This window comes from Urtica dioica, chromosome 7 (assembly GCF_054948205.1).
Source record: "Urtica dioica subsp. dioica isolate 48M chromosome 7, U.dioica_male_clone48M_v1_H2, whole genome shotgun sequence".
NCBI lineage: Eukaryota > Viridiplantae > Streptophyta > Magnoliopsida > Rosales > Urticaceae > Urtica > Urtica dioica.
This window is the reverse complement of record NC_142762.1, coordinates 29244318-29257334: the sequence shown is the minus strand read 5'-3', so window position 1 is coordinate 29257334 and position 13017 is coordinate 29244318. Positions and strand designations below refer to the sequence as shown.

Here is a 13017-nt window from a genome sequence, read left to right as displayed (position 1 = left end):
TAAAGTTTATAAACAATTTATACCATTTAATTGACGTAATCTCTGTTTGTAGTGTTATTTTCAAGCTCCACTTCATATAGTTCAAGGCCTCGAATTATATATCTTTTTTTTCCTTTTGAAAAAGGGTCACAGCGAAAGAATCACAAATCATAAATCTGTTCAATTTAGTTTCCGTACCAATAATATGATAAAGCTGAAATGAAAGGGCATGGGCAAATAAAGAAAAGCAGGAATATAAATGGTTGGAAATATATTTCGAAGAATTCTACTTTGTCACCGTGGAATCCACTGTTTTCTGTCTCTAACCACAATTTTTTCCTTTTTTTTTAACAAGTACGATTATTAGTATTTTTTTTTTCTTCTTCTTTTGTTAATTTTTTTAACATATGCCATGTACAAAGTGAGAACTGTACACGTTCTAAAAAAAAAAACGTTCTCAAAAAAAAAAAAAAGAAAAAAAGTGAGAACTGTACATGTTAATTAATTGCCTTCAGTTTTATATACTGATATAAAGTTATAAACAAGATGAACAATAACTCCCTCTCACATGAGAAACTGAGAAGGCACATTGATTAAAGAAACACAAAAAATAGTGAACTCCAACCATATACGATTGAAACCATTAACATCCACAGATCAGATGAATTTGATAAATTAAATAACAAGTTAATAACTCATCTCATTTCCTATTTGCACCCAAACCAATGCTCGTGTTCCCGCAGTTTTAAACTATATTTTTTTTATTTGCCTTGAGAAGCAACAAATAGTCCACACAATTTGTCACCAAACCATCCATAAAAACAACTGTTGCGTTATCTACAAAACAATCAATCAAAAACAAACATCTTACCCAAATAATGTGTCAATTATATCGATACTTTACAAGTAGAGTTGGTGAAGAAATTTTTTTTATTTTTTATTTTTATCGGAAATTGTTTTTGTGTTTTTTAATTGGTTTGTCAAAGAACAGAGATGACTATATTCCTTGTTCTCCCTCAAACTTGTACTAGTCTTGAATGATTGGTCAAAGAATATCTCCAAGGCCAAAAATTCAACGGGCAATGCAACATCGCAACCTGATTTACCAGAACAGAGAACTGAAAAAAGAGAAAATTTCAGGAGTAATCTAAAGTGTAACCAATTCATTTGCTGATAGGATATGATACTTGGTTGGTCGTCTATATTTTTGGTTTCCCTTTCTGAACCACCTAAGAGATAATTAATAAAGAATCTGTAAGTACCGCGCACATTAAATACAATCTCATAAGATACTTTGACACTGCAGAAATGGTCAATCCCTATGGAAAAGTCAACAATAAATTATATATCTAGATCGTGGCGGTGGTAAAGATTAAGTGGTCGATACCTCCAATGCTGTTTTAATGTAAAATTACTCGGCCCACGTCAAAATGAAGCCCTTCCAGAATTTAATAGAGGACAAACGAGGATAAACTATATCATCCGAAAAAAAAAAAAAAAAAAAAAAAAAATGTCACTCAACCCAACATGGAAAAAAAAAGGCAAATGAATAGAACAATATACAATATTATATTAATAATGAAGGAGAGATACAAGATTTACCTATGATCCTTGATTGGACACTCAATAATTCCTTTCTTTTGTGAGTCTAGTCCCTAACTCACTATTTCTGTTCTGTTCTTATGTTACACTGTAACTAAATCTCTTTCTTGCATCTCCACTAAAACCACAGCGCAGCCTTTATCTAATATCTAAACTACCCTTCCCTCCACCTCTGGTGAGTGAGTGATTGACCTTCTTGCCCTCGTGCTTAGAGTACATAAGCCTGAATGAAGGTTTATTGGGAAATGTAGGTATAAACGGTCTTTTCCATTGTTAAATTCACTCATATTCACGGAAACACGATTCACTCTATTAACTCGATGAGAAGAAACTTCTGTGATACGGATCATTCAAGTCTTGGGGAAGTGTGTCGAAACTTTCAGATTGTCAGTTTCACAAAATGATTAGGCGAACAATCTGACCCAGAAACTTGAATGACTTTGCCGCTTCTTTCAAGCACTTGTTTTTCTCATCTCTAGACCAGTGCTGTATTCAACAAGTTGCGACAGAAACAGAGTTTAAAAAAAAAAAAAAAAAAGTGAAATAAATAAACATCCCGTGAAAGAAACAATTTAGAAAGCCATTCTCGGGAAACTAACCTCTCCGAGCATGTTGAGCTTTTCGCGAACGTCTTTCAAGAGTTCCGGAACGTGACCGTCCCATCTGTAAAATTCCAGCTCCATTCCATCCAGCAGCGATGCAGACACCTTAACAACAGATAATTATCAATGGGGTGATTATCAAAATGATTCGTGGAAAAATGAACTCTTGTTACCTGTTTTCCAATGACCTGACCACCGGCTATGTGAGAGAAATAGATGTTATAGAAATGGCAGAGGAACAGCGGGGCACTTTTCTCGGCCAGCTCTTCAAGATATTTTGTATACGTGAGCCCCGGATTTCTGGGCTCAGGTATCACAATTCCCTTTTGCCTGAAATACTCTAGATCCTTTGAGAGCCCCTCTGACCGTTCCAATCCGGTTTTCCTAAAGTAAGCATCTTCACATGTGAATCACCGAAGCCATAGTCAGAAACTAGGAATACCCAAGTGATTCAAATCAAAAGGGACCATTTAAGCTCATGATCGTAATGCTCGGTGGTTTCGTTTGGACACAATCACTTTGGCACGTTTCTTCCAAATATTAAAAAGTGAATAACTTTTTTTTTATGATATTCGTTTGAACCAAGTAGAATGTGCACTTTTTTTCGAAGTGAATGGGGGATAATTGTATTAAGTTATCATTGGAATTGATCAACAGCTTGAAAATGAGTGTAAACCGTGAAATCCGCTTCTCAATTAAACAATAGAGGTAAATGAACAAGTTACGATTCTTAGTAAGTGGAAAAGGACTCACATGCGACGTCGTTGGAGTGGTCAACGATGCGCTCCACAGCGTTGAAGACAGTCTCGCTGTCGACCAAGTAGTTGACGAACCCCTCCACGCTCGGCTTCCACGTGTCGCCACCGTCGCCGCTCGGATCCTTCTCGACCGCATCGGCGTCGGCATCGGAATCGGGAATCTTCTTGCCGTCGGAGTTGCGGAGCCTCATGGCGACGAACCTCATCTCCTCGGTGATGCCCTCGCTCTCTCCCGGGTACCGTTTCCGGTACCGAGTCCGCTTCCGTAAAGTCGGCGGCGGAGAGGCCGTGGCAACCGGAGATGCGTATTGTCGACGACGGAGTAACAGTCGTTGCGGCGATGGGGGAACCGCCGTGGGTCTTGCGAGGAGCAAGGAGTGAGCGAAAGCTGACATCACTGGATTCGGAGTTGAGACTTGAGGCAAACAGAGGAGTCAAAATGTTGAAATGAAATCTGATATCACCTAGTCCTGGGCCTGTTATTGGGATTTTGCTTTACATTAGCCCAATAATTTAAACAGGGCAACGTAGGGAATTGGACATTAATGTTGACGATTTTACCAAAATGAAAAAGAATTAGGATACCAAAATCATAATAAGGATAAAACTAATAGTAGGCCCAGCGTGAAAGGTCCATGTTACTCTTGAGTTTTTTTTTCTTTTCTCATTCTCATTTATCTAATTTTCGCTCTATTTTCTATGTATCTCTCTTGTGTAGGTCGCACATAGGCTAAGGGGTCGTTCTCGTCTTGTATCACCAACTTTAGAAGCGAGAATAAGTCGGTTTATGTCCTGCATAAGAGTTAAATAATGAACTCAAAAAGGCCCACGGAGATTGTCCTCGACGCGCTCTCCGACGCTCAACGGTAGTAGTGGTGTAATGTCAAGGTGGAAAAGTCTCATCTCGCTCTAAACGTAGTATTTAAAGATAGGGAAAGAAAGTTTAGACTTGTATGTGTTTACAGAGTGTCTGATGAGATTTTTAGTTATAGAAAATGAGAATGAGATGGATGTTGAATGCTATAAATGTGGTTAGGTGAAAAGGCATGAGGCGAGGGCACGCCCTTTCAAAGGCTCGCTCATAGACGGCGAGACCTTGAGAGGGTTCACGTCCTCGCCGGTGACTAGTAAGACCTTGGGAGGGCTTGCGTGTGCTTGGCTGGAAGAGGTCTCGCCCATGGTCAGAGAGTCTTTGGGAGGGCTATTGTGTGCTTAGCAACCGTTGGTTTTCCTAGGCGTGTTCAGCCCGTTTTTGGCTGGCGGGGCTTTCCCGAAGGCGGTGTTCCCTTGGCAGGCGGGTTGGTTTCTTTTTCATATCGGTTTGACCGCTGCCGGTGTTTAATTATGAGGGATGAATTTTCACCTTATAACATTACCCTCCAATTTTTCATGTGACTCGTCATGCAAAAAATTAAAGTTTCAAAAGTTTTTGTCATAGAATTGGGCGTATGCTGATGGGGAATAGCCTGCGTATTTTTCTTCTAGGCAGAATATTGTTGCTTATTGGGACCTCTATCTGCCCCTCGAGTGACCCTATTTTGTGTGATTTTTTGTATGCCATTGCTATTGGCTTAGTCTCGAACGTCATATCTAATCACAGTCTGTACACTCATGTTGAAACTTGAAACTATATATCTACACATAATGCTCACGTTCAGTGAACCTACACGTCGTGTTATGCATATGAATTTTCTCATCTAGTGACACAATAATAGATTAATCACTGACCAATTTTAGTGTTCCATCCTGATTAGATATTTAATATCTTATATTTAAATATAAAAAATTACACGTTTTAAGCCACTTGAAACGTTAGAATTGTAAATTAGCCAACGTTTTGAGATTTTTGTTTACACATTCAATTTTGATGATAAGACAATCAAACCAAGAATTTGCTTCTGATTTTGCCCTTTTATTTATATTTTTTAAATAAAAGAAATAATTAATGAAAATCAATTATTGATTGTTTATCAAAATTTTAAATGTGAATAGCCCATTAGATTTAGATCTCTCTCTCTCTCTCTCTCTCTCTCTCCAGGAGACTACACAAAAGAAAATTCTCCATTGTCGCGGCCTTCCTCTACCCTTCCATCCCGTTCTTCCCTCGGCTCGCGCTCCTCCCACCGTCGTCGGAGCTCTCCAATCCGATTATTTCAACAAATATATGGTCGGCGTCGCGAAATGCAGAGACAGAGGAGGCCGACGCCGACAAGGATGATGGTTAGTGGGGGTGGTGGCACGGTCGCGATGGCAGTGGAGGGAATTGGTCGGACTTGAGAGCATTCTCGCCATGGAGGTCGTAGATCTGGCGCTTGGCGGGGTCGGAGAGAACATCGTAGGCTTCAAAGATCCGCTTGAACTTGGACTCTGATTCAGGGTGCCAAGCCGTGGGGTTCTTGTCGGGGTCCCTTAACATGGCGAGACGCTTGTAGAATTTTCAGAGATCATCTTCGCTCGCTGTGGATTGTACGTTGGATTCCTATCCAAATAATGTGTTACACATTAAAAAAAAATTATGTATATTTGATCTTATTTGAATAATAAGATCCATGGCCAAATTTATTGATTTTTCAAATCTGGACATTTCTTTTATAGCATGTTTATTTACTTCATTGTTTATTTTGGTTAATTTTGACACATAATATTTGTTATGTACTTAAATTAACCATTATTTACTAAAAATTTACAGATATTAACAGTACTACCAAATTTTTATTCGCGCTCGTCAATGGTGTTCTTCGCGTCGAGGATCTGTGTGGGCTTTTTATCACGTGGTTGCATCAATGTGGTCTTAAGAGAGAGAGGGAGAGAGAGAGAGAGAGAGAGAGAGAGAGAGAGAGAGAGAATGGTCATTAAATGTGTTTATGGTCAATTCATTTAATGTCTCATTTTTTTTTAATTATTAAATATTTAATAAAGAGTATTTAAGATATTTTATATCCGTTATATTTCAGTAAATGACAAGATTTCAAAATTTACCAAACGTTGGCTAGATCTTTAAAACTATGTTTGAAATTGGCTAAGTTGCTAAATGGGCGGTTAAATATCAACCAAGTTGCTGCAGAAATTTAAGGTTTTATGAATATGGTTGAGATTAGTGATAATGTCAACTTATCTCATTTATCACTTCGGTCGCACTTGATTCAGGATCCCGGTGAATATACATGTTGCAAATAAGAATAATAAAACTTACTAGTCATATGTCAACCCCTTTTCACCCAAACATCACCGTAAAACAAATATATGTTCAGCCAATGATATATTATTTCGTAGATTTTCACCCAAACTTAGATTTTCATAGAGAATTTCATGATTTTAGCAAAACTTAGATACTGAAAACTTAGCAAAGAGACTCTCCACATTTATGTATCAGTTTATGCCACACTATGATGTTACGAGGAGGTTTGCATTTTCAAAGGGTAAAAAGTATTGGTTTTTCAAAGGATAAAAGTAGTGTGTTATTTTACAGAACGATGAAAAGTGTGGGTATTCTTTTGTAGTTATACAAAAAAAAAATATATTATAAATGGAAGAGAACTGAGAAGAACAAAAATGAATGCAGTAAAAGGTTTCTAAATTATGCTCTAGATTCTTTCTAGTTCCTGGGGAAGATGCAAATACACCTGTTTGAACCTACTGTCCAAGCAGAAAAATCTTGGATTGGAAAATATTGAGAAATCAAACATGGCTAAACTTAAACACGTTCAATCCCTACCAAAGAATGAGACCCTCAACAGAAGAACTAAACCACTACAGGTACAAGATGGTTGTGTTATTTGTATGGAATCTGCTCTGGTGTGTACTAAAAACGACACAATTTATTTCCCCATGCAGCATTGGAACAAGTCGTGATCATCAAGCAAATATTCTGCTTATTATGGTTTTAACCGCTTTTAAGTGACACTCGAAGGCTTGGCACTTTGATATCGAGCTTCCAGCTTTATCAGAAAGTCCAATATCTCTGTATAGGAAGGATCAGCGCGGCTGAGCGGTTTGCAAGAATTGATGTGATCTGTCGACTCCAATACCTGTTCCAAATTTCATCACTTGAAATTGTCAAAAGGGCTCAATTTGATTTAGCTTAAGTCGAGTGAATAACGATATCTAATGTCTATATATGACAATTCTCGACTGTACTCACAACAAGTTCGCCAAAACCAGGATAGGCCGATTCAATTGGAACAATTTCCATCCTGAAGGCCCATCCTCCGTAGCCTTCAACAATTGGGGTCACTTTGGTCTGTGAGACGATCAAATTTGTATTTATCAGGCTACCAAGCAGATAATTAAGCAAAAGACCCAAAAAAAAAAATGGTAATTTAGTTCTTACCTCACAGAAACTAAGAACTTCTAGTGACCCTTTCTTGTGAAGTTGACGGGTAAAGTCATTAAGCTCGACCAATCTTGAAGATCCACTTCTTAGCTCTCCTATCTGATACGAACGTTTGAATTCCGTTAATAAATATAACAAAGTGTTCAGGAGACCCGGAAGTCTCTCAAAATTTAAGCGTTGCATTCCTTCCAAAATGATTCTTCTATAGACTAAAAACTCCTATTAATACCACATCTTACCCTAGCCAATTATTAAACATTTCATTGCAAAGTCCTAAAAACATCCTATCAGCTTAAGTACATCGTGTGGGTCTCTGGTTCCGAGCCCGAGAAAACAATGCTAATTCAAAATTTGTATACTCACACTGGGAGCAGGACGCAAAACCAGGCCCATTCTCCAGGGCATATCTGCAAGCTTGCTTCCGAAATGTGGGCAGCTATAGAAGACCTGAAATGATAGTATGAAGCTATAATATTCGAATAAGAAATCTCAGTCATAGAAAATTTGAGAAATGAGGTAAATACATACTATTCCAACGGTGTTCTTGACAAGCTCATCGACATTCTCTGCCTTTGCTTTATACAGCATTTGCTTCACTACCAGGCCCCCCATGCTGCAAACAAAATAGCAAAGGCCATCTTTTAAAACAAATAAGGTGTGCGTGGATATATGGGTGTAGATATTTGTGAACGTCAAACAAACCTGTGAGTCACAAACACGACAGGTCGATCACCAATACCAGCTGCAACAAGTTTGTCGAGCAACATCGAACTGACTTCCTGAATCGTATCAAAATCCCTTTTATATAATAATGGTACAGAGCTAATGCTTTGGACGAGAAGCAACAAAGAACTAAACAACTCCAGTGGCAGAAAAGTATATTTCTGACTTGTTCTAAGCATAAACAACGATACTTGCTGCATTATCAAGTATCCAAGACTTCTTGCAATCTGGTTTTCCCATCTATACATCTATCACCAGAAACTAGTCCCAAGAGACATGATGAACAGATTGTATTTTACAACATGCATTTATATAGTCGTGTCATTGATTTTTGACATTCTATTTCTTTCTAACCTATTCAGCCTATTATATCAAGGCATCATTGAGGTACATGAGAAATTAATTTGACCATAGATACTTAAAGGCTAAGTAACCAAATAATACCAACCTGAAGAGGAAGGCTAGCTCCAGACCACTGTGTGAGATTTGTCTGCATGTAACAATCAAGTGACCTCAGTGAGGCTTACACACATAAATTAAGCCGAAGAATGCTTGACCAACATGGCACCGGCTGATCATGCAAACATATTTTCCAAAAGAAAGAAAGAAACAAACAAACCTTGTATTTAAGTGAAAACATGCGAGCCTGAGGAAAGTCAGCTGAAAGCCATGCACCGGGCCAGAATGTTCCTATCTTTCCAGCTTCCTGGTCAATCTTTTCAACTAACCCAGACTTCGTTGATGACTTGTCCTCAGATATACGCCAAGTTTTATAAGGACCACCACGAAGACCATGGATAAAGACGATATCAAGAGGAGGAGGAGGAGTCTCACTCATTCCCGATATGTTTTGGTTTGCATCTGAACCCGTCAAATTATCACCATTTGAAGATCTATTTACTGATTTATCTTCTTGGCCAACAGAGCTGGTATCAGATAAAGATGACGACTCTATTTGAAACTTTTCTTGGCCACATTTTTCAGGACACTTCCAATGGGGCAATTCGGGGTTGATTAAAAATATTATGTCATTATAATGAGGGCATCTTTTCCTGTCGTTTGAGGTCCTAGAACCAGTGGCATCACTATTTGCAGAGTCTTCTTCACTATCACGACTACAGAATATGTTTAACAGAGTTGCCCGGGCATAACTCTGCATTTTGAGGTCATTGCAACCAGGAATCTTTCCAGTTGCACAGCTTTCAAGCCATGAGCACCAAGTTTTGTCTGCAGCGACGACTTTCTGTACCTTTGGAAGCACTGAAAGGATAGTCAAAAGCCTCGCTACATGCCTTCGGATGTGAGCCGTAGCTGGAACCCGAACACTAGATTGATCATTGCTTTCTAATTCAGACGAGTCGCTTGGGACGTTTACATTGCGCTCTTGTGCTTCGGGGATCTTTGAAGCATCATATGCTTTTATTGCAGCCAGTTTCTCGTAGTCATCGCACAAAAGAAGGCGCCTCAGTAAGCACAAGACCCCATAAGCAGTAATTATATCTTGGCATGAAGAATCGTCGGCGCAGAGTTCAGCCAGTGCTTTAAATCCCTTCAAGGTTGCCATTGCACAATCTGCCACATCTAATTTAGAAACACCGTTGTTCTTTCGATTTTTAGATGGCCCAACAAATGGTTCCATAGACATAAGATCTTCGAGTGGAAATCCTTCTGTGCAGTCCGTGCCTGTTCCAAGCTGATTTCCTGCTAGATTCACAACAGCAGCTGCTAATTGATTCAAAGCTTGTCCGGCAGAAACAATGTTTGACTGATCAATCTGAGTCTGCAAGCAACAATTATGTAGTAACATATTACTAGCAAGTTCTTTGTTTTTCCTGATTAGGTGAACAATTTGATTGACTTTCGTATTAACAACGTGTTTATAGACGATAAAACGTCTTTATCTGGTACACCAAAACTACAAATATCAGTCTGCACTTGCCAATTTTATATCATGTCTGTTCTGAAGATAAGAAATTGTTAATGCGGATACAAACGAGAAAAGAATACAGACCTTCACTTTGTCAGCTTGAGGCTGCATTTTCCCTTTAACTGATGCCTTGTTCGACGCCAGAACTTCAGACAGCATAATAGCCAACCAGCCTTGGGATATGGGTATTGAAAATGGCCCATGGTCTTCAAGAATATATGAAAGAACTGTTATAGCCGAAGAGCGTAAGCTGTCTGATGAGTGTTTCCCGAAAACCCAAGAAAGCAAGATGTTGGACCACTTTTGGCTCTCTTGAAGAGAAAACCTCAAGTCCTCAGAGCACAGCAGCTCCAACGCTTTCGCTAAAGCTTCCTGTACATCTTTATGCGTCGTCGTTCGCTTAGCAGAGTCTCTCATCAAATGAAGACCCTTCTCCATCACTTTTTTCCGAGCCATAGGGCTTCCCTCAACGGTAACCAAAAAAGCCGACAAAGCCACCTGGGCCAAAGGGATGTCATCATTCTTACTCGCCTGAGAAACCGTGGAAAGGAGGCTGGAACTCCAATCAGAAACATAATCGTTGAGGAGGGTATTTTTGTCATCCTCTAAAAGCAACCGAGCCACCAAACTTCCGTGCCATTTCACAGACCTTTCCGGGGCCATCAAAGCAGTCATCACCGCTCTTCCATCTTGATCCAGCTCCTGTATGAGACACCTGTTGGCCTCCGATGCCGTCGCCCAATTTGCCAGAGCCCACGCAGCAAAAGGAACCGCGACGTGTTCGCTGTGTAAATCATCCCACAGCCCCGGAACAACCGCGGAAGCCAAATCGCTCTGTGCAACGACATTCCCACGCCTATTATGCAAAACGAGGTCATCGGATTCCGAATCTCTGATATTATTAGAACCCCTCAGCTCCATAAGCTCGGCGTTTCTCGAGAGCCCTAGAACCGCGGTGCCACCGAGAACTTTAATGCCGATCCCTTTTATACCGCCGTCGCCGTCTCCGTCGTCTTCGACATCGAGGGACTCGTCGAAATGCAAGCCGCCTTGCTCGATAACATGAATCGCAGCGGCGATATCTCTTGTCGTGGCGTCTCCGGGGAGAGACGGGTTGAGATCGAGATTTTGTATGTTATCGCAGTTGGATGTGACGATATCCATGATGGCAGCCACAAGCATGCTCCTGCCTTTCAAAGAATCAGAAACATCGAATGAACTACGTCTTGAGTTCTGCTCCCATCAAAATATTTTATATTAATGTTATATAAAAATCAAATATTCCATTAAGAAGATAAAAAAAAACGATGCTTTTTTTTTTTTTTTTTTTTAAACTTCGATGGCGGATGTTTCAGAGTTATAGAAGCTCAAGGTGGATATGTTTATACACCGACGATTATCTTTATTACTATGCTATTTAAGGGGAATTTGAGGCCAGACAAAATCCAAAAATTGGCCATAATTCACTGTTCAAAGGTCTCTCAAGGCATTATCAGCAACGTTAACTAGATGAAGAGAAAATCACCCGATTTGCTAAATCACGGCCTAAAGCTGGTCTAAGACAACTAACAAGGAAGCATTTAAAAAAAACAAATATTTTCTGATAAGAATATATATATATATATATATATATATATATATATATATATATATATATATATATACAAATAAAAAAAAAACCCGAAGCTTTTTATAACCTTGATCATAGATGTTTCAGCCTTGCAGAAGCTCAAGGTGGATATCTTTATACATCAACGATTATCTTTTACTATATGCAATTTTAGGGGGGAATATGAAATCCGAGACTAAAGACAAAATTGGCCATAATATCACTGTTCAAAGGTTTCTATCAGCAACATGAAAATAAAATCAGCGGATTCGCCTAACCACGGCCTAAATCTGGATTTAAGTCAAGAAACAAGAAAGGGCAATGCTAATTCTCACTGGTCAGTATTTCTAACAAAATAAAAGTGCAGTCATAGAAGGTGAACTCCATGAGAGAAAGCACGGACCTTGTGAGGCTGGCAAGAGAAGATGAAGCGCAGAAGCTTCGGGACAGCACCGGGCCGGCCGAGCACCGGTCCAGACACATTCGGATCAGCGATCAAGTAAGCCAAAGCCCTAGCTGACTCCGCCTGCGTGCCGTTCCCATCCCTCATCACAGCCACCGAATCCAGGAGCCAGTCCACGACGGCGCCGCCGCCAGCGCCGACGATGGCGGCCCGGCGGCTCTCGTTCGCCGACGCGATGTCGGCCAGCAGAGCCGCCACTCTGAGGCCGAAGCCAGATCGGACCTCGTGGTTGGCGGAGGACAGAACCGACCGGAGGGACTGCAGAAGTACCGCCGCGGCGGCGCCGGTCTGCCGGAAATGGCGGAACACCCTCTCCGCCGACTCCTGCGTCCGGCGAGCCGCCCCCTCGATCGCCGAGTAGACGGGTTTCGACGATTCATCGCGGCGATCGGAGAAGAGAATCGCCGCGGCGGTGGCCGCTAATAAGGCGGATACGGCCGCGGCGGCGACGGCGGCGGAGGAAGAGAATCTAGGGAGAGTGGCAGCGTCGGTGGAGCGGCGGTGGAGGATCGGCGGGGGAGGAGGAAGGGGTTTTTGGGGGCTCGCAACGTCGTTTAGGGGATCCGCTGGGTTTTCGTCGGGAGAAGATGATGAGGAGAGGAAGCGGCGGCGATGGCGAATTCGGAGGAAGGCGTTGTGGCGAGTTCGTAGGCAGAGACGAAGCATGTTTCAATGGCGGAGTTTCGCGGGTTTATTTATTTTTATTTTTTAAGGCGTGGTTGGACGAGAAAGAGAGGCGAGTCCGAGGGAGAAGTTGTCTCGGCCAGGGCCCGGCTAATTCGCTTACCTTTTTTTTTTATTTTTTTTTTTAAAGGCCTTTTAGCTCGTTTTGGGGGTCCGGAAAATGGCAATAATCGTCCTTTGTTTTTTTTAAGAGTTAATAGCGGTAAAAATATTAATATTTTTCAAAAATAATACTTATTATATATACTTAATTTTTTTTTAAGCTACAAAAATAGTTAATGTTATATTTTAATTACACCGTAAGTACTTAAATCATTTAGGTGAATGGAAAAATATG

At 40.5% G+C, this 13017-nt stretch overlaps 2 protein-coding genes across 4 annotated transcripts; both read right to left on the bottom strand.

Moving 5' to 3' along the window:
• Window positions 1-1529: 1529 nt before the first annotated feature.
• On the bottom strand, window positions 1530-3383 carry HO2 (heme oxygenase 2). The gene is made up of 4 exons (XM_089618484.1): window positions 2937-3383; window positions 2357-2580; window positions 2181-2288; window positions 1530-2067 (listed from the first exon to the last, which is right to left on the bottom strand). Exons 1-4 carry the CDS (start codon window positions 3334-3336, stop codon window positions 1975-1977), a joined length of 825 nt encoding a protein of 274 aa, XP_089474610.1. The 5' UTR covers window positions 3337-3383; the 3' UTR covers window positions 1530-1974.
• Window positions 3384-6422: 3039 nt separating this feature from the next.
• Window positions 6423-12776, bottom strand: LOC149390696 (alpha/beta-Hydrolases superfamily protein). Of its 3 annotated transcripts, none has more exons than XM_089620003.1 (10): window positions 11937-12776; window positions 10009-11157; window positions 8617-9777; window positions 8446-8487; window positions 7977-8053; window positions 7803-7887; window positions 7638-7721; window positions 7272-7373; window positions 7083-7181; window positions 6423-6969 (listed from the first exon to the last, which is right to left on the bottom strand). In XM_089620003.1, exons 1-10 carry the CDS (start codon window positions 12660-12662, stop codon window positions 6835-6837), a joined length of 3660 nt encoding a protein of 1219 aa, XP_089476129.1. In that variant the 5' UTR covers window positions 12663-12776; the 3' UTR covers window positions 6423-6834. The 3 variants fall into 3 exon arrangements, with proteins under 3 accessions (XP_089476129.1, XP_089476131.1, XP_089476130.1); XM_089620005.1 differs by having other exon boundaries at window positions 10009-11110; window positions 11937-12109; XM_089620004.1 differs by lacking the exons at window positions 6423-6969; window positions 7083-7181; window positions 7272-7373 and having other exon boundaries at window positions 7799-7887.
• Between the last annotated feature and the right edge of the window lie 241 nt (window positions 12777-13017).

What these genes read in the sequence shown, in the direction of transcription:
- HO2 (XM_089618484.1), bottom strand. Translation starts at nt 3,336, where the DNA reads ATGTCAGCTTTCGCTCACTCCTTGCTCCTCGCAAGACCCACGGCGGTT. An exon ending in GTCAGGTCATTGGAAAACAG is followed by an intron (nt 2,289 to 2,356) that starts GTAACAAGAGTT and finishes TCTGTTGTTAAG; the next exon opens with GTGTCTGCATCGCTGCTGGA. An exon ending in AGCTCAACATGCTCGGAGAG is followed by an intron (nt 2,068 to 2,180) that starts GTTAGTTTCCCG and finishes TGTTGAATACAG; the next exon opens with CACTGGTCTAGAGATGAGAA.
- LOC149390696 (XM_089620003.1), bottom strand. Translation starts at nt 12,662, where the DNA reads ATGCTTCGTCTCTGCCTACGAACTCGCCACAACGCCTTCCTCCGAATT. An exon ending in TGTTTTCACTTAAATACAAG is followed by an intron (nt 8,488 to 8,616) that starts GTTTGTTTGTTT and finishes TGTTACATGCAG; the next exon opens with ACAAATCTCACACAGTGGTC. An exon ending in TCAAGAACACCGTTGGAATA is followed by an intron (nt 7,722 to 7,802) that starts GTATGTATTTAC and finishes CTATCATTTCAG; the next exon opens with GTCTTCTATAGCTGCCCACA.